Source organism: Excalfactoria chinensis, chromosome 1 (assembly GCF_039878825.1).
Source record: "Excalfactoria chinensis isolate bCotChi1 chromosome 1, bCotChi1.hap2, whole genome shotgun sequence".
Classification (NCBI taxonomy): Eukaryota; Metazoa; Chordata; class Aves; order Galliformes; family Phasianidae; genus Excalfactoria; species Excalfactoria chinensis.
The window spans coordinates 37,852,974-37,878,606 of record NC_092825.1 but is presented as its reverse complement, the minus strand read 5'-3'; the positions used below and the strand labels follow the sequence as shown (position 1 = coordinate 37,878,606).

The following is a 25,633-nucleotide window of genomic DNA, read 5'->3' as shown; positions in this document are numbered from 1 at the left end:
CATAATTAAACAGTGATTTGCACTTAGATCTTTATCTTGTTGTAAAAAGAGCTGAAGATTAAGTGATTTTCTAAAAGCTAGTGAGAAGTGTCTTGAGGATGGAGGTCATTCTTTGAAAAAGGATCTCAGTGACCTGTGTAAATAAGAACACCACAAACACTTCCAAACAAGCAAAGGTCAGAAAGGGGTCATGGCTACAGCCCCTTTGGACTAACTACTGTTTTTCCTAGAGAGCATGCTTACCGTGTAAATCTCTCATCCTTCAGCTCCAGGTCTGCCACTGTAATCAACTGATCCAGTTTGAACTTAGTGTCAATAATTTCAGCATCTCGTGGGGAGTACGTCCCTCCCTCTTTTTGCTTTTGCCTAATTCTAAACAGAAAATAATAACAAAAAATAAACATGCAAATGATTTGAGGGAAAATCTATACCAACATATTGACAAGACTGGCTCAAACTTTGAAATGGCTGCCAGAAATCCTTCCTTGCCTTTATTCCGCTCTTACTTCCAATTTAGTCAAATCAGCAGTTGTATTGTCTAAAACTTATGTGGAAAAAATCTAGCTTGCTTAATCTTTCAGTTTTCTAACATAAATTATTCTGCAGTATCTGAATGGTGCAGTTGAGGAGGAGCAGAGCTCATGGGAAACAAGAAAGCTAACATAATTTATGTAGTACCCAGGCTGCTTCTTTACTTGGGCATTTGTTCACAATTCAGATCAGAGGTTGGCATCTCTTTCACACCTGAGACTTTAAAGTGTTTAATTCTCAATTTTATTAGTAAGATAGAAAACAGTGTTTACAGTATTTACTTCATATCAAGTTGACTGATTCTCAACAGAGCTGACAGTAAATAGTGTTAGCCATCATAGAAACTTTACTCAGCTTACATTCTGATCTGTTTCCTCATTCCTCATTTCAATGGAGAAGTGACACTAAAAGAGTAAGATGGGCTTCTGCTCTGATTTACCCTTTGGAGAAGGTTGTTCTCCTTCATCTATAGAGATAATGAATCCCTCCCCAGATTTTGAAATAAAAGAAAAAAAAAACAAAAACAAACAAAAACAAAACAGAAAATGCAATACATTTTGAGATGATGGATTAATTCAATTGAAAGGATCATTTCAACTTTTCACTAAGACAGTACTGAGTGTTTACAAACAATAAATCTCACCTTGCAAAAGCATAGACTGCAGCCACCAGAAGAACAACTGAAAGTATACACAAAGTAACTGCAAGGATAACTTCCACAGATCTTCCTGACCGCCCTTCACCTGCAACATAAAAAGGAAATCTAATATTTAATAGATGCATTGTTTTTACATTTCTAACAGGAGAGAATCAGGTAGAGAAGATTTCCTCTCAAAACAACTACATCTGCTTTGTGTCAGTTGCAGAGCTGCTCAAAAAAGAAAAACATGAGAAAAACAAGAGCAACTTATTTTATGGTCCCTAAGCATTGCTGGTCTATTTTATAGGTACACTGTATGTGTAAGCATCCACTGCTGCTTTTCAGGTTTACCTGCTGAGCAAGTTAAGGTAGGTCTACACTGCACTAACATCATTTGGCACATGACTGACACTAGCCTGAGCTGAGCTCCTGCTTTATGCTCAGTGCAACCAAGCACAGACACACTGTTCTGACAGCTAGGAATGATCAAGGTCCAAAAGTGGAAAATGATCTCTGCCACAGAGATCTGTCTCATAAAGCTCCATATTTTTTCTGCTTCAATCATATTTGCCATGCAGTAGTAAATTGCATAGACACGAGGTTACATTTCTGGTTTCCAGACCAAAGACCAATAAGATAATAAGATCAATAGACTTAGGAAAATAATAACAATAATAATATGGAAAGTTGTCATAAATAATTAAGCAAAAATTCAAGTTATGGTTTTATCTATTAAAACCAAAATGTCACGTTGGCAAAACACAAATTTCAGTGATTACTGCAAAATATGATCATTGATTCAAAATGAAACTGTATTTCTGATTGCAGGCTGCATAAATTTCTTCTGAAGGGATACTGTTGTTACAAGTGGAATAGAAGTCATTTGCACAGAGATAACTAACAGCCCCTGATCTTACCAGCTTGCTTTCTGGATTATGGCTCTAGAGCAAGTCTGAAGTTCTTAGGAAAGCACGTTCTATAAGAAACACCAGTGAAGATTCCTCAAATTCTCAAGAGAAGACAAATCTGAAAAAATTTAACTTCCCTTATGTACTTAACTTGCAGTAATGGAAGTGCTGGCGTTGGTAATAGCTAGGCTGGTGCTGTGTCTTCAAGGCATTGAATCAACTGCAGTATTGATTTCACAGCAACTTTGTAAGAAAGAGTAGAAGGAAATTTTAATTGCCTATTCCACTTAAGTTTTGCTGGATATGCTTTGAAATGTAGAAGTTAAGGACAGATACGAGTCTGCTGCAGTATCCATTTTAAAAACAGTACTGAATGTTAAACAGCACGGAAGGCTCTGGTATACAGGTATTAGGAGCCATAGACATTTGGGAAATTTATTGGAGCTATTTTTTTTTTATCCCATTACATTTTATCCTATTACATTTTATACAAATAAAACTTGCTTCTTTATGATTTATACCACAGGATACAGTATCACAAGTTTTCAGTAAAAGTAATGAAGTGTGTGAATTATAATATATCTGCCTGACACTAAAGCATAACTTCTCTTTTTGTCACGATGATTTCAGTTTCCTGTTAGAAGGGTGACCAGGAATGTGTATCTGCCTGGATACATTCATACTCATTTCCAGCAGACTTGTTTTTTCTGATCAGACATAAAGTCTTTCCCTCTCTTGTCAAGCTATTTGCTTCATTGGCTTGGAACTTCATTGGCTAATGAAACAGCTTTTGTGTTGTATTTTCCAAAACATTCAGGGCTGGAGAAACAGTGCCAGATCCTTTTAGAATATTCAGGTAGTGAATTAGCACTTCTTCAAGATCAGATCATGTAACAATTTTCTAACACAGATCAGATGTATAAGGGAGCTCATATCACAGAAGATAAATGCCAAATGAAAAATATATGCCCACTAAAATTCTACTGGGTACTAATCCAGTTGTCTTGGGACCCTTTTCAGAAAGCCAGGGCTAACACTTAGCTAAGTAAGTTTTGGCTTTCCAATGTATTAAAAGAACTCACAGATCTTACCGCAATCTGCTAAGAGAATTTTCATTCCCATTTTCGGTGGCTGAACAACATTGTCTTGGAAGAGTTTAAGCTGGATTTGAGACTCCACAACAACTGCCTTATTGGCCAGTGAAATCAAAACTAGATGGCTTCTATTAGATAAAATCAAGTTATAAATTAATACAGAACTTTGTCTGCATCTGAAAAATGAAGAGCTCCAGGATCATGTCCTCAAATGAGCTACCAGTAGAGGAATGATCAGTGGCTGAGAGGTTTCCTACACCAGGCTCACTGGAATAGCTGTACCAATATGTGCAACAGAGAGAGAAATGGCAAAAACAATATAGCTTCTGAGAATTCACCCAATCAAGATGAGCTATTCCGGCAAAATGGTATTTTCACTGTCATGAATAAATCTCTACTAAATAACTTTGTTTATATTTCCTTTTCATTTAACAGTCGAGACTGAGTTAAGGCCTCTTAGCATCCTGAAAAGGACATACAAGGGAATGAATGCATTTTCTCACCAGGCAACAACCATTCTGGTTAAGCTAGCTCTAACAAAAATAAACATAATTTATTACAGGTAATCCAGTCTACTAAAAGGGAGCATAGAATTATCTGATTCTTTGGAAACAAAAGAAATAAGTGACACTTTTCCTTACCTAACGTTTTGACAGGGTCAGAATAGTCAGAATCTGTAAACTGTCCTTTAACATTAGTTGCTCTGAACTTGAATCTGTAAAATGAAACAAAGAAAGCTAATTAAATTAAAATCTGTGCTTCTTTCCTTAAAAAGTGTTTAATTTAGAAACTAAACACTGTTTTAAAGTTTTTGTATGATATACTCTGATATCCTTATCTTCCACCAACAGTGACATCATGACACATGTGAATCACTTAGTGTCAATGTGTAAAGCATATAATCAAATTATAGGAAGTAGGCTAGTTATCTTAATTCAGGAACTCAATATCCATCTTTTGTTACCCAAAATGTTCTTTTTATAACTGTCTTTCACACTTACTCTTCAGACAAATAATATAAAGGTAAGAGTCACACTATCATTTCAAGCTCTACTGTTTCATAATTGAACTGTATGTTTTGTATGTTTGTATAAATGTATGTTTCACTTAAATCTTCCTCTTGGATAAATCTAGAGACAAGTGTACTTACAGGTACTGCTTTCTTGGTTTCAGTGGGCCATTACATATTTTGTCTTGACTGCCTGGTATCAGACATGACGTATCAGCACCTATAACATATATTTCTTCTTTACCACTCAGATCTTCTTTTCCTTCTACACATGGTGGGTTTGGAAAGCCTTCATTTGTAAAATATGGCCTTGGTCTGTTGAAGTATGCATCGTGCCACTTAGTAACGTTTCCATCATGCTGAGCTATTACCAAGAAAAGAGATGAGAAATAATTCATATTCTAACTGGAAGTTAATCTAAACTTCTTTACTAAAGAATTTAAATAGGTTATTTTTAAGAGCTTAGTAAGCTATCAGTGACATTTATACAACTAAAATTATCATCATGTTTGTACTTCAACCCAAATATTCTTTTTACCCACGCAAACTATATTTTGCTATTTTAAAGTAAGTCAGCTAGTAAATTTCAGGGGCAGTCTCATATACAGGCAATGTCTGTAGAAGATATAACTTGTATACGAGACATTTGACACTGAGACTGGGCCTGACTAGCAAAGAAAGAAAAAGTGTTTAAGTACAGTAGAGTCTGTTTCATAAATGAAATAACTAATAAGGAAACTTGGATAGGAGAAAAATCTTCAAAATGTTGCTTAACATGTTATTTGCATATTTATCAGTTCAAGACAATCTTCACAGCAATAATTATGAATTAAATGTCTCTCAGGCTAGTGTTAAAAATCATCATTCTGGAAAAGTAACTGTAGCACTTAATGTGAACGTTTTACTGTCATGCTTTTAAGGCAGGCAAAACAAGGGATTTAAATACCTGGAATTTGTTCTTCTTAGGTAAAGTAAGCCTGACCATATGATGTCCAATCATGAAACTCCCACACACATTGGTAGGCAATTATTCAAGAGTATCACGAGACTGTTCACATGAGTAACTGTTCATCAGGCCATACAAGGGAATACACATTCTAACCCACAGTCTACAGAAGGGATTTATATAAATCCCTCTGCCCCCGTTATGAAATAGAAATATCAACCACCACACAACTGCATTCTTTGACAGGCAACACTGATAGCAACAGAAGAAAAACTTGCAAGAAAAAGAAAAACCTTTCATATTTATACGGTTTTCACAAAAGCCAAATGTATGTACTTATTCAATGAAATGGATAAAGAAAATATAATGACAGTAGATCTAGAATAACATGGGTGACATCAAGCAGTGTGGATGATTCTTCATTGGCAAGCGTTCTCAAAATCCAGCCCACAGGTATTGTGGAAGATATTTTGCTCATAATACTTTTGCCATAGCTAAAGTGATTTTTTTTAGTTATCCTAACATCATGAAGTTTCTGATAATCTCTTCCTACACACCAGGAAAGAAAAAAAAAAAAAAAAAAAAAAAAAAAGATGAAGAAAAAAAAAAAAAAAAGATGAAGAAAAAAAAAAAAAAGATGAAGAAAAAAGAAATAAAAGGGGGAAAAAACCAAACAAGCTGAAAAGAAAGAAATTTTAAAATCCTGAAATCAATTTTCAGGATTCTACCTCCAGCTTCCACAACAAGAACTTGTATCTTCTTGATAGGTCCGTGATCATCGCTGTAATAACATACTGGCATTCTGATTGTAATTGTTGTTGCTGTGACAAGTAATGCCCCATTGGTATCATAAACAGGTGCTGGTTTCTTTTTAGGCCGTGGTGGTTCTGGTTTTAAACAAAGATATAACACAGAGTTTTGTTTTCAATTCTTTTCACAAGAAGCATTCTGTTCATGCATGTAGTTGTGTTATGGGTGAGAAATAATTAGCATATTTTCAGGTACAGTTTCATGTCCTAACTATGTTTTAAGCCTCTAAAAGTGTGTTCTCATAAATGCCCTGCATATCAGTTTTTACTTAAAAACAATAAGAAGTTCGAGTCTTAATTTTTCAGAAAAATTTCAGTCAATTATTGTATTTCTAAGAATGTGATACACAGACACACCTCTGTGACAGTCTGCTAAGCTGTTTGTTCATGGCAGCTAAACTATGGATGACAATGTCTCAAAACAAGTCTCAATTTCACTGAGACTGCATGTGGTTTAGCATATGATCTGTGATAAACACAAAACTGAGCAACACAATTCAAGCCGATCAGCTATGTGTTCCTGTTCCTACTTCATGATGCCTCTAGAAACAGCTGAAGGCACACAGCTGTGTAGTCACAGGTATAACAGCAATATCTGAAGTATTTATAGAGATCTAAGATAAAGGACAATTTATGAGATGTACCTTTGATATCCATGGTTATTTTCAACTGAATTTTTGGCCCCGCACCAGCACCATTAATTGCATACACCTTAGAAAGAGAAATGTTTTAATGAGTATTTGCACTAGCTTCAAATCTGTATCTATCTGAAGCAATGATGAATGCTGAAACACTTCCTTTATGTCATTCACACTTTGCTAGAACTTCTTATTTCTTTACAATCATGAGTACAGTAAGCCTTTGTCATTTGTAATGTAGTTCTCACAGAAGGAGAAAAACAAACCCACTTAAACAGTTACGTCACTGCCTCTCACATACTACTCAATATGATTGAACTCCTTCATATAGGGAGTTTAGTCACAGGACAAAGGATAATGACTTTAAGCTAAAAGAGCAAATTTAGATTTGTATCAGAAGGCAATTCCTGTGAAGGTGGTGAGGCACTGAAAAAGGTTATCCAGAGAAGCTGTGGATGCCCTATCCTTGTTGGCATCCAAGGTCATGTTGGATGGGGCCCTGGGCAGCTTGATGTGATGGGTGCTATCCTGACCACGGCAGAGGGGTTGGAACTGGGTGATCTTTAAGGTCTTTTCCAATCTAAACCATTCTATGATTCTACTATGCTTACAGTGCATACTCCTTGTAAGCTCCCCTCGCAGAAGAGGACTTTTCATCTGAGCTAAACTAGCAATGTAAGTAAGAGTGAAATTTAGTCTTGTTTCATGCTTCACTAGGACATGAATCTATGAGCTCCTGAGCAAAACTATCATTAGTCATGTTTCCTGCTGCCTCTCTCTCCACTCCTCATTAATTCTCTCTTCCCTCTGATTTCACACTCCTCACACCCCTATACATTCTGTACTAAAATCTTGTATTTCACTTAGCTCTGTGTTCTTTAATTTCTCAGTCACACCAGGGGAAAAATCCAAAGAGAAAGTATCAGTACTTACACTGACATTATACGTATGTCCTCCTTTCAGTCCTTCTATCATGGCTGTGACTGACTGATCTGTTTTATCAATGACACTAAGGTTGTGGATCCGAATAGCAGCAGGATCATCTTCATTGTACACCATAGCTTGATACACCTGAATATTCCCATTTGGTTCAGATGGTGGCACAAATGTCACTTGGAACTTAGTTACCTCATCAGGTATCTTCTGAAATGTTATGTTGTTAGGTGGGTCTTCAGGTACTGAAATAGAAATTTCAGTCATCTAATTAAATCAGTTCACTACTCTGAGTACTAGAGTAAAGCTTCTTGAAAAATTATAAATAATACTTTTGCTTATTTGTATTATTTCATTGGTATTTTCTGTTTCCAGTAAAAAATAATAATAAAAAAAAAATCAACATTTTAACTGTATATGTAAATATTTATAAAGATAATTAAAAGTTAAATATGTAGTGAAATATTATTCTTGATGATAACATTTAATGCTACAAATATTAAAAATAATTGCTAGATAATCCTCAGTAGTTTCTACTCAGACAAGTTCCAATTTCTACTCAGAAAGCCTGAAGGTATCATTGTACTTTGAAATAAACAAAGGAAAACAAATCCTTGCATGTGCTGACAAGCAAGAAGCAAGTGTTAGTTTAGAGTGGCCCTTCCTGAAAGCCCTGTCAGCATCTTGTTCCCTCTCGGCACATAAGCAAGCTAGCATGTTTGTAAGAGTCTCTGCTTATCAAAGCAGACTCTCTAACAAAAAACCCTTTCATTATCAGATGCCTGGACACTAGAAGGGAATCACTGTAGGTCAAGCAAGTGTTTCAGCTTTTGACCAAAAATGTACCAGAAGCCAACAACTACACAAACATGACATGCCCTTTTGCCAAAGACGGTTATTTATCAAACTTCTATTCCAGTAGTACATTGTCAAGACAGCAGAAATATAAATCATTTTCCCTATGTCCCTGTCTGAATGAAATGGCTGTAACATTCTTTCCCAGCAGCTGAATATTTACAGCTCTACCTGAGCAGACAAATCTGTAGTATGACCTCTAAATAGTGAAATCAAATAACTGAAGGTAAACACATTCCCCCAGCCAAGGATTTAGATACAGTTGTTAAATCTTCCAGTTGTTGTTTTTTTTTTTAACCCTTAACAACAAATCCTAACTTGGGCTCCTCTGCAGTAAGTCTATATAACTTTGTCAGATACTCCACTGTACACTAGACTGTACAAACAAGATGAGATGATGGAAAAAGTAACTGTTCTTCAGCAAGGTCACTGCACCTTATAATGTATCACACTCTGACGTGAAAGAAAGGGCTACTAAATTAAGATAGCTCACAAGACAGTCTCAGCTACCAATTAATTTAATCTTCATTCATTTTTCCACAGAAGTAACTCAATACCAGCAAGGACATCAGATATAGTGCAATCAGAAACCATCTATGTTAAGTTAGGATTTTATATTTGCCACAAATATCAGTCTTTATTTTCCTAAACATGTGCTGTCTACTTATTGTAATGTAAATGTTGGTGTCATGACTCCTCATGTGGTTTCTTCACACTCATCTCTCCACTTTATTTTTTATGAATAATTCAATAGTTCAGGAATTTTCCCTTAATATCCACCTCCTTCTCCAAATTGTTTTGAATGTGTGGAATAGCTGACTCTAGTATGGATCCTTGTAGGCCTTCACTAGCAACCTCTTTCCATCCAGAACATACAAATTATGTACTCTGGTAAATACAGATGCCATATACAAAAAATCACTTCACCTAAAGGTAAATCTCAGTATTTATTATCACCATCAATTTCTTTCTAATTGACATCTTCTAAATATTAAAGCAAAAATTATTGTGAGAACAAATGTGTATTTTATGTGTTTAAAACTGTCATTTATCAGATGAAGGAAAATATGTAAACATTAATTCATATAAAGTAAAGAAAAATACAAACCTGCTTCAAAAGTGGAGACAATTACTGGAGAACTAGCTTTGCCTTCAATGGCTGCAGCATTAACATCCCCCGTAAAGGCAGTGATTACTACAGAATACCTTGTAAATGCTTTTAAATCAGAAATTTCTAAGATTTTAGCCTCATCATTTGTCCTCAGAAACTGGGCTTTATAATTTTCATTATCTACCTGTAAAATAAAAATTGTAAAAAAGCAAGACTTCAAACAATCAACAACAGGAAATTTAAACACATTTATTTTTACCTTCCTCCTTTCCTGATCATTTACATAGAAGAGATTACAAGAAGTCTTCAGCTAAGCAGGCTAAAAAGTTGCACAGGGAGCATACTTCCTTCCCACTTATTGCTTCCTTGGCATGTTATGTAGTATGTGACTAGGAAATGGGCTGTTTGATTGGAAGAGACTTTGTACTTTCATCCACAAAGCAAACATAACACAATTTACAGAAAATAAGGTCATAGGAGAAGAAATGATGAGTAGTAGAAAATGAGTAGTTACACAGCTGAAAGTGGTTTGGAGTAGAAAAAAAAGAAAAAAGAAAAGAAAATTTGGTAGTAATTAATAATGTTAAAATCACAGAGAGAGAAATTCCTCCTGAGATATTTAATAGCAAAATAGAATAGCAAAATTATTTCTAAGATAGTGAAAAGGGGGTGATTCTATTACTAGCAGAACTGGAAAGTAGAAATAGTTGGAATTTAATCTAGAAAAGAGTGAATAGCAGAGAACAATAGTAACTGAAAAATATAAAAAGGATGTTACTAAAGATAATACATTGAAAATCCAATCAGAAATTACCTTTGCACTATAAAATGATCAGGATTAAATATTACAGAATATTGCAACAATTTACTTAAATATATATATGTATATAAAACTGAGACTGTAAGGTTAGTGAAAAATTGGAACAATCTATAGGAGTTTGCTGAGGAGTTTCCTCGCTTTTAAGAGTGGGATAATGAATCACCTGCAAGGAGGATTCCAGGTACTCTTATTCCTGTGTTAGAGCTACAATATGGACCAGGTTACTTCTCAAGATCTGAAAGTCTCAAGTAATCTGCAGCTCTGCAGAAAAATTATCTACAAAATCTATAAATCTATTGGCTTTATATCCAACAAATCACTTCTAATCTTAGCTGAAAAAAAAAGAGAAAAAGGAAAAATGGGGGCTTTTCTAGCATATGTCTATTCCTGCTGCTTCAGTTAATTATGTTTTCATTACTGTTTCTTCAGTACGTTTTTTGAAAAGAGGATTAGGTAGCTGTACAGTAGTTTTCCCTCTGGATGTAATCTGTATTAAACACAGCTGCTAAAACATTAGAACAGTTCTATCATACCTTTTATTTGACAGATACTCATCTATCCCCACTGAGAATTAACGTGAACTAAACTTTTTGATGGACTAAGCAGACATTCATTTCCTGGGATGGCCATCAAGAGTTGAAATACTTTTTCCTATCTGACTATCAAAAATCTTGCATATAAATATTTACACAAAAGATAAAATACAATCACAACACTATATCATTATATTTATAGTCTTCCAAAAGTTGTATGGTTTGGTTTTATCTTCCTTACTTGTTTTCAATAACATATTATTCATGACAAATTCTAATTACAATAGGCAGCATGACAAATTAAAATATGACATTGATAAAATATACATAGATCAGTTTTCTGATCTAAGTAAGTTCAAGAAACATCCTAGTAATTTGAAAACTATCAGAATGTATTTACTAATGAATTCTAACTACCAACTTTTAGGAGTAAAGGTGATGGAGCAGAAATATAAAACTATTCTACTCTGTGAGCCAACTTTTATAAATCTATTTTATAAATAGATACTCAATTGATAACTATAATGAGCAGTCTGTACATACAGAATATTTGTAGAGTTCCGAGTTTTCACCAAAAAAATTGCACAGGGACAATAAAATATTTACTCAGATGTTCATCACAAAAAGATTGTGACAGTTATGCTGGCCTTTGGGAAGGAATAAACTTGTCTATTAAGAAAGCTATCTACGGAACTGACACCTGTCATTACTGATTGTTAAAAAATCAATATGATAACAAGAAACCTCTAAATAGAAAGGTAGATACTTGAAATGTATTTGGAAAAAAATAAGACTTCATAAGAGCAAACACAAAAAGTCCACAAAATTGAACATATCAAAACCTGTTTTTAAGTTTATTATGAATTCTGGTAGAGGCATAGTTTATCTTAATAAGAAACTTGCTGCATCTTACATTGTTCTCATATTGGTATCATGTTCATAGTACAGAATCTGATGACACCCTGTTTACAATGTAGGATTATTGGATCAAGGAGGAACTGTTTAAATATCAATTGATTGAATAATGTGCACACAACATCAAGCTTTCAAAATTGAATTTGAATGTTTTATTAAAACCATGAACAGAAGTCTTTCTATTGATCCACTATAATCATATTTAGTCAAAAAGTGTCAGGAAATTTTCACCAGGAAAAAATCTTTAACTTCAGTAAAAGAGGAATACAGATTGTAATGTAATTAATTGTGACCTCCCCAGCAGGCCAAGGCTCTGTGCCTTCCCTGTTAGCTATTCTCCTGTCTGTCTGCCTGTCCTTCCTCCTACTGCTGAGGTTAAGTGTGTTCAGAACTGAACAGACTGCACTGTAAACAATGTAGAATGAATTTACAGCACACATTACTCTGTAATGTAACTTCACTGAGGTGTATAAAAATATTTGTTATTTTCTACTGATCCTTTTAGAAATTTTAATTGCACAAAAATCACTTCATTAATATTTTAGCATATCTACAATCCTTAGGACTTGAATGGAAAAAAACCTAAAAATATATGGATGTTACTCTTACCCCAGGAAACTGAAATAACTTTACAGTCTTAAATTGTTTGAAATATTCTTTCTTCTTTTTTCCCCCACTACCCAGGAGGCTTATGCAGAATTTTTAAACTTGCCAGCAGCAAGTTTTCCTAGATGAAGTCTAGTGAACTGCTTCCATTTACACTGATAGCCTTATCTCTATCATTTCAGAACTATCAGGGATCCTATATCCTACTTAAAACTTCTCATATGCACAAACTTATAAAGTTCCATACCTTGCCACAGGGCAGGAAATGAGGTTTATTAATGGTTGTTTTAAATGTAGTACAGGATGAAAAGAGAACGGTCACTAGAGATTTTCTCTCATGTCAGGTTTTTTGGGTTGTGTCTTTTTTTTTTTTTTTTTTTTTTTGCTTATAAAGATCAAGAAGAAAGAAGTGTTATTACCGTGCTACCAAAATACAGCTAATCCGATGAGTGGAAAATCTAGTTTGGCTTTAAAATTTGCCCTCTGATGCACTGAGTAACTTTGTACAAATCACATTCTCTTGCTAAGCTCTCTACTCTTTTGTAAGATTATGACAAAGATGTTTTACTTTAGAGAGAAAAAAGCCATTATCATTTTTACTTGTAAACAGCATCATTATTGTTTGAAGAAAGCACACAGCTGCAAAGCTCAGCTACTGCTTTGCTGTACACATTTATTGCTAAACTTTTTCTGCAAGACTTCTTTTTAGCACACATTCCTTCATACAAACTAATAAGTCTATTTCCCAGTAAGAAATGTATGAATGTGCAATTAAACTGTATGTGGAATTTATGTGAAAATGGACACTTCAGATATACTATTTTTCATTCCAATTTGTGTGTTTTTGAACTTCTATTAAAAACATCTATACGAGTTCTTACATTATGAAACATCTGTATTACTATTGAAAATAAAACAGAGTTGTCTTACTGAGGTAATGTCTATGAGATAGCGCGTTGGGCCAGTAATGACAACAGGTTCACTCCAGCTGATATTGATACTGTGAGGAGATGTAGCTAACACTGTCACATTTTCTGGAGGACCATCTGGAGCTAAAGAAAAAAAAAAAAGCATGTGAGTCACAGTTAAAGAAGTGCACAACAAATATCCAATCAATTTTAACTGTGTTAAACAGAGAGCAGAGATTATTTTCCAGTTTGAAAATAATATTTTCACACGTTTGTTATTATATAGCACTTAAAGCACTTAAATAATGGTAACACATTTCATTCTCATTTGATAAAGCTTACACTGGGATTTAGAAACACAGCTCTTGTTGCAAGTACCACAGTATTTATAGAGAATTAAATATCTAGAACTTCTTCATAAATAGAAATTATAACCATTGTTTACACATTTATTAATTTATTACAGGTTAATTATAAGTGTTTTGTAGGACACAGGCAAAATATATATATAGCTCTTTACACAAATAGGCATGGTTAATATATGAGAGAGAGCTGATGTCAAACTAATCATGCAATTAGAAATTACAGAACCACAAAGTCTTCTGCAAAAGATTCCAATAATGTTGGACAGTACCAGTACACGTAATGTTTTACAGAAAAATAGAAGTTTTCTAGATTTCATTTTCATTTACTCTTAACATATTAAGGACCTCTAGAAAACACAGACTGAAAAGTAATAATAGCTGTAAGCAAGTAAGAAGAATCACACTAAGAACTAGAGTTTCTTACAATTTCCTTTTTTTCAAATAGGAAGCTGAGGAGGTGCTGTGAAGAGTTCAAGATATTGGATATATAGGGTTTAGACTTGTGTGCTGGAATGCAATATACTTTACAGGGAGGATCAAATTCAGCCACTGAAGTAGTCCTCAAAAATAGCGAGTAGGGTGGAACAACAGAATGAAGACTAACTGAATGAACTTTGAAAGAGAAGAGCAGGTATTTTCCCCTACAAACTCAAATTTGAGCAAGTTAGTCTTATTTTTCATGTTCAGACAGTGACTTTCAGCTTGTATAGCAGTGGTTCTACATTAACTATAGGGCAATTTCTTGAAAATATTATATAACGGTATATACAGCTTCCCCAGTCTTGGTTTCCTTCCAAACTAACCAAGCTTCCAAAGGCAGTTTTCCATTACTCTTTTACAACATTAATGAAGCATTATTATTATTATTTTGTACATTAGAAAATGATCGTAGAGATAATTTTAAGCTTAACCTAATCTACAAATGATCCAATCTGAAGTTATTGTTTTATTTCCATATGCAGGTCCTATTTGATACACTTTTTAGATCTTTCTAAGAAAACTCTATTTGAGTATATTGTATCTAAGATATTTATCCAAAATACATTAAAATTTTAATACCCAGTTTACTTTCATTGTGAAAAGTCCAATATCAGACACCAACTGAAATATACCAAGATCAGGGAATGTTTTCTGAAATAAAAAAGGGAACTAGAAAATGAAATATGTCTAAAATTTCTCATGTCTCATTAAAAAAATCTTTTTTAAAAACAGTTGACTTCAGTGGGTAACTGCCATAGTCTGATTTAGGTTTGTTTGTGAAATTAATCTAGTCAATACAAGGCCATGATATCACTATACCCTTTCTCTTATAAATCACAGCAATTTACTCAGTAGAAATGACCTAGTCTTATTCTCTCATTCCCCTATAATCCAATCACTTCCTCTCACAAGCACTTTTCTCCTGCTTTTCACAATAATGCATTTTCTGTAACTAATAACCATCATTTCCTGATTATCATGCTTCTATCCTTGCAGAGGAATGTGAGTCTTATGGAGGTCAGGGTCATCTTTCCCATCCATCTGTGTCCTGATGCTAAGGCAGCAGTTAAGTGTGTTAGCTTGAAGATAAGTCTGGATAGCCCATCATTTAGGATAATCCTCAGAAATAAGAAGGTATCATTCAGTCTCCTAACAGAAATTCATGCTTGCCAGTTTGGCTAAGCCCAGTTCTTTCTCTTTTTCCCTCCAAAATTTAAGTGTGACATTCAGTTATTTCATTTTACAATTACCTAGGTTACCTATATTAAAACAATTATATCTTATACTAGGCCATGCTTACTCTCCAATATTTCGTTCAGAGAGAATTAAAGGACCATAGAAAACCAAGTTCTCTGAGGCAAAATCTGCTTGTATACAACAAAAGACATATACAACAAAACCTTCTCACCATACATAAAAATTTCCTTAAGTACATACTTATATACTTAATGCAATTGAATTGCAGGAATTGGGAAAGAAGGTGCTGAAACGAGAAGCATAACTTTCTGCTCCATGCATCTTTTTCTTATCCTTCATGGGACACTCTAACATCTGGGTTTTTCCTTTGTATCTCAGTACATCCTGGCATTAGGAGACCTGGCAGTTTACCAAAAAGCATTGCACTATGAGATCCAGAATCAGCTCAATGATTTCACTGCCATTCATTTTCCAGCTAATGCTGATCCTTCGGAGTGATCTTTCCCTTAGAAGGAATGAATTTGGCCAGTCTTGTTCACTTTATAAATGCAAAGGTGAAGCTCCGGCTAAGTGCAGGTGTGAGGGAACAAAATTTCCTCAACTGTGGAAAATATTTGTTGCCCTTTCCCTTACTGTGACACAGCACTGTGATCTTCTGTACTGGTAACTGCATAAATCTATGCTGAAAATATTTCATTTTTTGTCAAGGTAAATTTGGCTCACATTAAGCTATTACAGTACTATCAAAATACTGTATGAGACAGTAGGACAATTCCTGTGAGAATAATCTGCAAGGCAGAAGTTTGAATAGTTTATCTGGTTCTCAGAAGTGGACCTTACTGCATAACCTGTAGCATTTTCCTCAGAGTAGAACTGCAACTTATTTCAGTACAGAACATCTCCACGCAATTCCTTCAGCCTTAATGTTAGCTTCATAATGAGCAACTGAAATAAATAAATATAAGAGATCCTGATCTTAGTCAATGGATATTCAGAATTATTAGCTTTTGTTACTGTAGTATTACAAGTGTAACATGCAGCACTTGAAAATGTAAAGATTATCTAGGGCTTCTGTTATGTATGTTTTGTTGTTGTTGATGAGGTTTCATCTCTTTATGTCCTTGAAATTAAGTCTAACATTTTTTCTTTTTTTTTGCTTAAATGCTGCAATTTTCTGAATATGAGCATAATAATATAGGCTTGAGAGAAACAAAAACTTCAGAGTGGCTAACTTCTGCCTTCAAACCTGAACAGTCAACTCTCATTATTTTATGGGCTGAGTACTCAGGCTATTTTACTTAGCATCTAAGCACCCTCAAGCCCTAGAATACCATGTATATTGGCTGGGTACCAGCAGGCTAATCCAGAGGGTGCTTGGCTCAGTCCACATTGGAGAGAGGAGGGGAAACCGCACCTGTTCAGTGTATGCACTCTGAAGGACCTCCTGGAGCACCCCCAAATTTCTTTTCTCCACTACAGGAAGTAAACTTTGCAAAAGAACAATCATTAACAATAGTCTGTATTTAACAGTATTTTTACAGACTGGTCTGTTGGATGTATCAGGTCAGGTAGCTGGAAACTTGCCTTTGCCAAAGCACAAACACTGCTCAGGGAGGTTCTTGGTGCTCCTGAAGCTGTCAGCTGGCCATCCAGCTGTGACATATCTTGTTACTCATTTTCATCTTCAGCTGATTGCCATTGCCCCCAGGATAAAGGACAGCATCCAGCCACAATATCTGGAATCCTGCCTGTGCTTTTTTATTCTGGGGCAGTGTGTTTTGTAGGCAGCTGATCACTCTACATCATCTTAGTTCACAGGAAATTTGTTGCTGCCCTGTACCCTTACTAAAGACATGGAGCATGGGAAGGTGTTGCGCACTCCACTGAAGCTTTTCTGCTTTAACTTCTGTCTCCTCAGTAGGAGTGATAGGAAACTATTTCTTTCTTAAACCACACTAATACCGTCTAGAGAGGAAATCTTAAAGATGATACTTGATGTGATGATATGTGTTTTGGTTATCTGCCTCTCTGTTCAGTTTAAATATCTTATTTCCCTAAACTCAGCAACATTTTATCAAGGTATTTGCATATCCCAGCAGCTGAGATGTATGCAATATAAAGAAATATCCCAGAGCTTCTGGTTGCTGGCACACAAGTTGTACAACTTCTGCTAGCTATTTTCTGCTCTGCCTGGGGTCATATCTGTTTATTTCATTTTCCTTTCATTTAAAATATTGTATTAATTTACAAGCATAGCATCTGCACAAGAACTGGACAAAAAAAGTGCTCATGAGAATGACTCTGTAGCTGATTCCAGTACTTTTTAGTCCAGAGGACAGCTTCTGTGCTTTTACATGAAAAAAATGAGTTGTGAAGTTTGCTATCATGGTGCCTAAATCTCTTTGCACTTTTGAGCTTAGAATTTTTCCATTGTAGTTTCTCATCTGCAAATGAAGATTACAACATTTCCTTACCTTGCAGGAAAACTGTAACATATTTATGGACAGATGGATATATTACTGCACACAGTGCACAGATACTATAAGACTAGTACAAAAGCCTCCTGAATTCACATCACATGATTTTATAAACATGAATGGAGCAAAGTATGTATGTGGACCACTGAATGATCCTTTTACACAGCTAACCAAGAAGCTGTGTGGCCAAGAAGGCCAACAGCATCCTGGCCTGTATAAGAAATAGTGTGACCAACAGGAGCAGAGAGCTAATTATCCCTCTGTACTCAACTCTGGTGAGGCTGCATCTCGAGTACTGTGTTCAGTTTTGGGTTCCTCACTAAAAGAAAGACACTGAGGCCCTCAAACATGTCCAGGGAAGGGCAACGAAACTTGTGAGGGGTCTGGAGCACAAGTCTTATGAGGAGTGGCTCAGGGGGCTGGGATTGTTTAGCCTGGAGAAGAGGAGGCTCAGGGGAGACCTCATTGCACTCTACAGCTTCCTGAAGGGAGGTTGTGACAAGGAGAGACATGGCCTCTTCTCCCAGGCAACAAACAGGACCTGAGGAAATGACCACAAATTGTATCAGATGAGGTTTAGACTGGACATAAGAAGGAACTTTTTCTCTCAGAGAGTGGTCAGGCACTGGAATGGCTGCCCAGGGAGGTGGTGGAGTCGCCATCCCTGGCAGTGTTCAAGAAGCGTCTGGATAGGGAGCTAGGAGATATGGTTTAGTAGTTTCCTGTAGGTATGGTAAAGGGAGGACGGTTGGACTAGATGATCTTGTAGGTCCTTTCCAACCTTGTGATTCTATGATTCTATTTAAGTCCTTGGTCTATTAAGATTACTGTGAAATGGAGTGAAGGAGCTGTGATTTAGACAGGCTGCTCATGGTGATTCTCTTTTGCTCCATACAGACCAAAGGCCAGATCTCAAATGTGCTCTGACTTAGGCTGCCTGCAGTCTGGTGGTAAAGGTTATATGTCCCCATATCAACTACCTACATAATTTATGTTACATTCCTCTTTTTTCAGACATCATATTTGACAGCTAAATGAAATCTTCAGCAGAGGTGTGGCAGTCCTAACATATGTCATGATGGCCTTGTAGACAATACATGGCTACTCTTCTCTGCAACTTAATGTAGATAATATTATTGAAAAGAAATCATAATTCCTTTGAAAATACTGTTTACATTCTACTGAAAGGAATGCATAGCAGAATATTTGAAAAGTGTTCATATGAACGAACAGGCTTTTAGTCAAAGAATAAAAAGACTACTTTTCATTGACATGCCTTGCATATGAAGATGAACTGAACACAACATATCAACCCAAATTAGATGAAACTCAGATGTACCAATTCTAGATACAGAGTTGGGCTGAAGAATGAAATTTCTCTTGAGCAAATAAGAAAGTAGGACAACCAAAGGACAGTAAAAACTAAAGTAATGTAACGTAAGCAAACCTACAAAATGATTTATATGATGATATTTTGAACTTGAAGAATCACAATTAATCCTTATTATATTCACTAGCAACACAGGTGTCAAGCAATATCATCTACTACATGTTATTACTTATTTAGGTGACCAACCCTTTGTTATAGCAATATAACATATAACAAACATCCTTACTTACAGCCAGGAAGTGTTTGTGTAGAAATCCAAGGAGAAGAACTTCCATATCCAGCATTTGTACTGGCAGCAACTGCAAATCTGTACCATCTGTATTTTTTTAGTCCATACACCGTCTCTTCTATCTGGGCATTGACTGCTTTGTCATATAAATATTGATGAATCTCATCTTCAATACATTCCTTAGTTTCCCAGTTACTGCAGTGGATAGACTGTAGCTGTGTGGTAATCCTGTAGTTTTGAAAGTAGCCAGGGACCAATTTCGGTGACCTCCAATTCAAAGTCACACTTGTTGATTGCACGTTGGAAAAAACAATATCCCTGGGAGCACTGGGAACTACAAATAAAAACTCTTGTAATAGATCTTCAATTGAATGAAAAGTGATTGCAGCTATAACCATTTTATCTGGTGTTTAAAAAATAATTTATTAAGCATGTCTGAACTACAGGATTCAGTTTCATAGAGTTAATAAGGAATAAATGTATTGGTTTAAATTACAGCAAATATATATAGGTGGCATACATTTACTATAGTTTTGAAATACAGAAAAATACTTTTAGGTGTGGCATGCAAGGCAAGCTTTGAGAGGTGTGACATTGCTGTTGCTACATTTGGGGCTATGTCTCAACTCAGGGAGAGAGTATCAAGCAGTTATTTTTGGCCTATCCATAGCATCTCTTACTGCTGTTGCTGACTGAGATTCCTCACCTCTCACTTAGAAATACTTGTCTCCTTCTCTTGTCTCACCTTCTGAATGGTATCAATACACACAGTGTGTTTCTGTATCTTTGCATAATACAGCTGTTTTACAAGCTGCTCAGCAAACAAATTAAACAAACAAACCCAAAAGCAGTAGCACATGAATAATATTATTTAGAAAAAGGAAACTTTTCATGAAGTTTCCTACTTTGTTACTTATATATGTATATATGCATAGATAAACACACAGATTTATATCAGTGTACATACACGTGCACATAAACACATATCTACCCATATCTATATTAAGCCAACAGTGTACTCTCAGCTCTTGCAGATTGGATGCAACATATGGTTTTGTGCTATATCAAATAGTCATACAGTAAGCTAATATTATCTCTAAGAACCTCTGTAAGATAATACTAATACTCTCGGGAAAAAAAAAAAACAAAAACACAACCAAAACAAACAAACAAAAAACTGTGCAGAGAAATCAGCTCAGAAATCATTTAGTGCACTTAGCTTTAAAGAGTGTCTTGGACTTTCTGAGGAAAGAAGTATTGTTGGTAAAATAAAACCAGTGATGTGATGTATCCCACACTGAAACTGAAGAAGCCCAAAGGCTTACATAAAGAATAAAAGGATTCCAGGCCAATATTACTGCTGAAGAAAGAGGAAACCTTCAATATTTCTTTTTAGCCTTTTGGGTATGTCTGATCTCGGTGTTCACCTGCCACAATTTGTGCAAAAAACATCATCATAACACAACAAGCTGAAGCCTCTCCGCTAAATGTGAATATTTAACAAGAAAGAGATGCAGATTCACAATCAAAACAAGCTTGAACAACAGAAAGGTTGAGAAATTCAAGTCCCTTCATATGAGCCCAAAGAAGACGAAGCCTGCAGGACAGAGGTCAGACACAGAAGTCACAGGGACTTCCTCTGCCACAGTATACAGTAGCCCCACATACTCCCAAGCTGATGCTCACTAACGAAACACAGACCAAAAGCTAACTGAATTAAATAAATAAATAATAAAATTGTTTAGCAGAGCTAACTTCCATCACTTTATTGCAAAATACCAAAACCAACGTTGATTTGCTGTTACTATTACAGTGAAGAAAAGCCAAGTACTGGAAATGATAAATTAAAGCAAATCAGGTTGAAACTGCCTTGCTTCATCAGTTTTAGAGAGGCAATACTCGATTTGTTAACCTTGGACAAAAAAACCCACCCATTTTCACAATTAGGAAAATACAAGTAAAGGAATATTTTATCCATTAGCAACTGGAGAAGAGAGGTGGAGGAACATTCAGTGATTATTATGAAAATTTTGTATCTTTTAAAAATCCTGATTTTAATTAGGATGTAGGCTGTTGCAATCTGTTAAGGAACTGCAAAGAATATTATTCTTACACACTAAATTATGATGATGACAAAATTTGAGATAAAATGGATAAAATCATTTAAGTGAAATAAACGTTGTCACCAAGCCGCACCCTGTACTGGAATTAAAATAAAGTCTTTCTAACACTTGATGCTGTACATTCCAGGACTTTAAAAGTTAAGAGTCAGCAGTTCCAAAGACTTCAGATCAGATAAAAATTAAGGTAATTTAAGGAAATCCCATCCTCCTCATTAAGAGGAGGATTACTTTTTTTTGATAAGGAATGTGACCTCACTATGCCAGACACGTGACTAAGAGCTTCTGCTGTGATGGGAACACACAACATCGGATGGCTTGGAATAAAAATTTAAAGTTGATCAACAGAGATTGAAACAATTGACCCTAATAACCCTTAGTCTACCATCACAGACATCCAACAGCTGAAAACTGATTATTGCTCTCCACTCCCACTTAAACGATAGACTGGATTAAATACCAATAAACTATCTTGCATAAAGCTTAAAGCTTTCTGCATGAGCATAGGAAAAATGACTCAATACATTTTCACGCTTCCTAATCACAAGATTTTAAGGAAAGCCGTCCTTAAAAAGCATCCTTTATCCACACATCTTACCATAATCAAGGTTCCTGACAGAAAAGCAGAACCACAAGAACCTGTCTGAATATAATAACGGAAAAATATAGAAACAAGTTAATGTTGACAGTAACCAGCTGATTGCTGAGTGCCAAAAGGAAGGTGGAAATATATATTCATTCCAACTGCACAGCTGGTAGAGCTACAGGTGGGACAACTGCAGGTTAAAGAGGCGATCGCTGGCAGAGTACTGCCCGTGTTGTAGCCACATGGTGGGCTTTCCTATTCAAGAAGAGGACCTCGTCCCCTAGTTTCAACTTGAGAGCTCTCAGTTCTGTAGGAAAGACAGAAGAGATGCCTGACACTTTGAAAGAAATATAAATTGTTTAAGGAAAAATACCCAGTGAGTACATAAAAAATACCATTTTGAAATATAAACTGCTTGAATAAAGGCAACAGACATTTGACAAAGACTTCTTTTGTACAAAAAGCATTTATTTCTGTTTTATGTCATTGTTATTTTTTTTTCCCCAGTTTTCTAAGACCTACATGTGCAAAATATTTTTAATCTACAAAAACAAATGGTCACTTGGAGGAAGACACAAGAAAGTTTTTTGTGCCAGTGCCTAGATAGATTTTTAAAACAGAATCAGAGCCTTAAAATTACTCAGTTTAAAATTTAGTTAATCTTATGTCATTTCTTCTATGTAAACATCAATTATAAACATAATCTGTCATTAGAATGAAAAACCATGATGTGACCCCAGAATCCATTGCAGGGGCGCAATGCACTGTAGTAAGGAGCAGTGACACCCAGTGGCACTCCTGCACTTGATGACTGTGTTCAATGACACAATTTCAAGACAATTATGCTATTGGGTTACAGATACAAAGAGGATTACAATTACTCCAGCATGGAGAATCAGATTTCCATTCCTCAAGAATGACTAAAATTCCCCCAACTTTTTCTCTCCACAGATGGTACTGATTTGAACAAACCATTCCATGCTTCCTAGAGTAATCACGCAGCTTGTTTAAATTTTCCAAACATGACTCAACTATGATGAAGTGATCACTGTTCACGCTAAAAGCAACTAAAGCCAAAAATTACATCTTTGTGAATTATTCTTTTAGACTAAATTGGAACTATATCAAAGACTTATCTGTCTGCTCTTATATACTCCTGCTTAAATACAAGCTTACAAGGCAGTTTATTACTCTTCCTGAATTCCAGAAGGATTTATTTGAAGAAAAAAAAAATATAGAAAAAGAGTGTGCTCGGGGTGATCTAGGACACTGTCTAGGACTGAGCCCTGATCAGCTTATTGGAATTCTAGTACTAATCACATATTTAAATTTTTTCACAAATCATGGGCAGTGCCCTTTAAGTTCGTCATTCTATACTCTGCAGTCTCTCCCTATTCAGCTATGCTGCATTTGCTGTAATTCATCTAGCTTTGGGAGTAACTAAAGCCTGAAAACTTTGATGCAATGTACTCCATAGTTTTCAATTTAATCTTTTTTACTTCAGCTTCTGAAAGCCAGTCGGGATGCTGGCAGAGTGGCTAGCCATGAAATGCTGGTAAGTCAGTTTCTGGACTGGAGAAGTAATGAGGTATTTTCAGGTTCATCTACCATTGTTCCCATGATGGCCAAACTCCAAGGAAAAGTGCCTGAAGCCAGATCCACATAGGATCTTAAGCTCCTAAAACCTATTTACGTGCCTGAACTCCTACTGAAGTTGACAGGAAGTTAAGCACCTAAATAGAAGTGACTTTCACAGATCTTGGCCCCAGTTCCCTATTCTCGTCTGGCTGCAATGCTAATCAGTTCTTCCAAAGCTGGTGGACTGCTCTGAGATTAACATTTTATTTGAGAAATCAAATGAAAGGAAATTCCTTGCAGAAAAGGCACCTGACTGTACAAAGACTCAGATCAAGCCGAAATGTGTCAGTGGAACTGGTTTAAAACCTCAGAAATATTTTGCAGGAAAAATCTTATTTGCAATCCAAAGATAACCAAGGGCAGCAAAGGACACAATTACAAAAAGATCTACTGAGAAAAGAGAAAAGTTACAGCTTTCTGTAAAGACTTCTGTGGAAAAGTACGACTACAGCTGCATGGGCCAGGGAACAGAAGACAGTAATCTGATATGGCATAGTTCCTAACAAAGTTAATAAAAAAATGTCTGCCTACAGAACAGCTGCTTGTAGCTGGAGTTTGGATTAAAAGAACAGCGGTAGCCTAGAAGTCTGTTGGGTGGTATTAAGAGCATCAAGAGGAGGAAAGCAAAGAACAAAGTAGAACAGATAGCAGTGGGCACTCAACAAAATGGTCTTCAAAAAATTGAGGTATTGGCAAAGAAAATGAATATTCTGTATTGATTATCTCCATTAAGTTTTGAAAGTTTTATTACCCAAAGGAGTTTCCTGAGTTAAGCTGATATCCCTGGTGATACTAAATACTACTCTAGCATGGACTGCTAACTTCAGTGGGACTCAATGCAATATAAGGTCTTGCTTGGTACAAAGAAGAACATCATAAATAGGTCCCAGATGATTTCACTAACTTAAAAGTGAAAAAAAAAAATCCCAACCTGTAGACTGTTTTTCCCATGACTCGGGACTGATTCTGTCAGACATGCTCTAAAGGATACTGCACAGTTGAGAACGTCTTAAAAATGCATCCTTGATTTAGGTCTCCAACATTAGAAAATTCGGTACCTAGCTGTAGGATATTAGGACTGAAAAATCAAATCCTATGTATACAAGGAGAAATACACACCTTAAACAAAGCTTAGAAAATTAACAACAACTCTCAGCATACCTTAGTCTTAAATTCAGTCAAGAATGCTCAACTTATTGACAAACTCTTACCATCATTTCTTTTATGTTCAGAGTTGGCCTATTCCTTATTAAAAACAAACAAAAAAATCATCCTACACTATATGATACCTCTATTTTTATCTACCTGCTTACAAAAATAACATCAATGGGTAGCTACCATCTGATCTCTGCATTTGTCTAGTGAAGATTTACCATCAATATCAAAGCCACCAACTTATATTTGGACATACCAACTAATTAGAAAATCTAAATAAAGATTTAGACTACATTAAGAAAATAGAAGTCTGTTGGAAAAAAAAAAAAAAAAAAAAGCAGTCATGGAAAAAAACCTGAAAAATTCTTGGTCATGATATTCTTTCATTTAAAGGATCCTGCTAGTGCATTACAGCCATACGTAGTTCTCTTCCCAAGGCAATGAAGAAATACACGTTATTCCAACTTGCAGGATTGTAGTACATGAGATGCCATGTACTACAGGAAGGCATATGGTGGAGGAAACAGACCATTTTTTTGGAGATGTAGAATGTTTTAAGCCCATTCTGTGTGTTTCACAGGCCTAGATGAAACTGTCTATATTTTCCAGTAGGCAACTTCATTTTGGAAGTACAAAACCAGAAATCCTTAAAGGTTCACTTGTTCAGAGATTAAACTTGTTTTATGTCCAAGGAATAATGGATGATGATAATTTGCCAGCTCCACACTAGAAGACCTAAG

The 25,633-nt window shown here is 35.6% G+C and overlaps 1 protein-coding gene across 1 annotated transcript in view; it reads right to left on the bottom strand.

The window, feature by feature from the left end:
* The window catches only part of PTPRQ (protein tyrosine phosphatase receptor type Q), a 93,810-nt gene that overhangs the window by 24,580 nt on the left and 43,597 nt on the right, over positions 1-25,633 (bottom strand). The window contains exons 26-35 of the mRNA XM_072330381.1: positions 19,396-19,728; positions 13,279-13,400; positions 9,472-9,658; positions 7,509-7,753; positions 6,582-6,648; positions 5,857-6,015; positions 4,324-4,546; positions 3,815-3,888; positions 1,175-1,274; positions 244-372 (exon numbers count right to left, since the gene is read on the bottom strand). Of these exons, the coding sequence (XP_072186482.1) occupies positions 244-372; positions 1,175-1,274; positions 3,815-3,888; positions 4,324-4,546; positions 5,857-6,015; positions 6,582-6,648; positions 7,509-7,753; positions 9,472-9,658; positions 13,279-13,400; positions 19,396-19,728 (1,639 nt within the window). The remainder of the gene's footprint in view (positions 1-243; positions 373-1,174; positions 1,275-3,814; positions 3,889-4,323; positions 4,547-5,856; positions 6,016-6,581; positions 6,649-7,508; positions 7,754-9,471; positions 9,659-13,278; positions 13,401-19,395; positions 19,729-25,633) is intronic.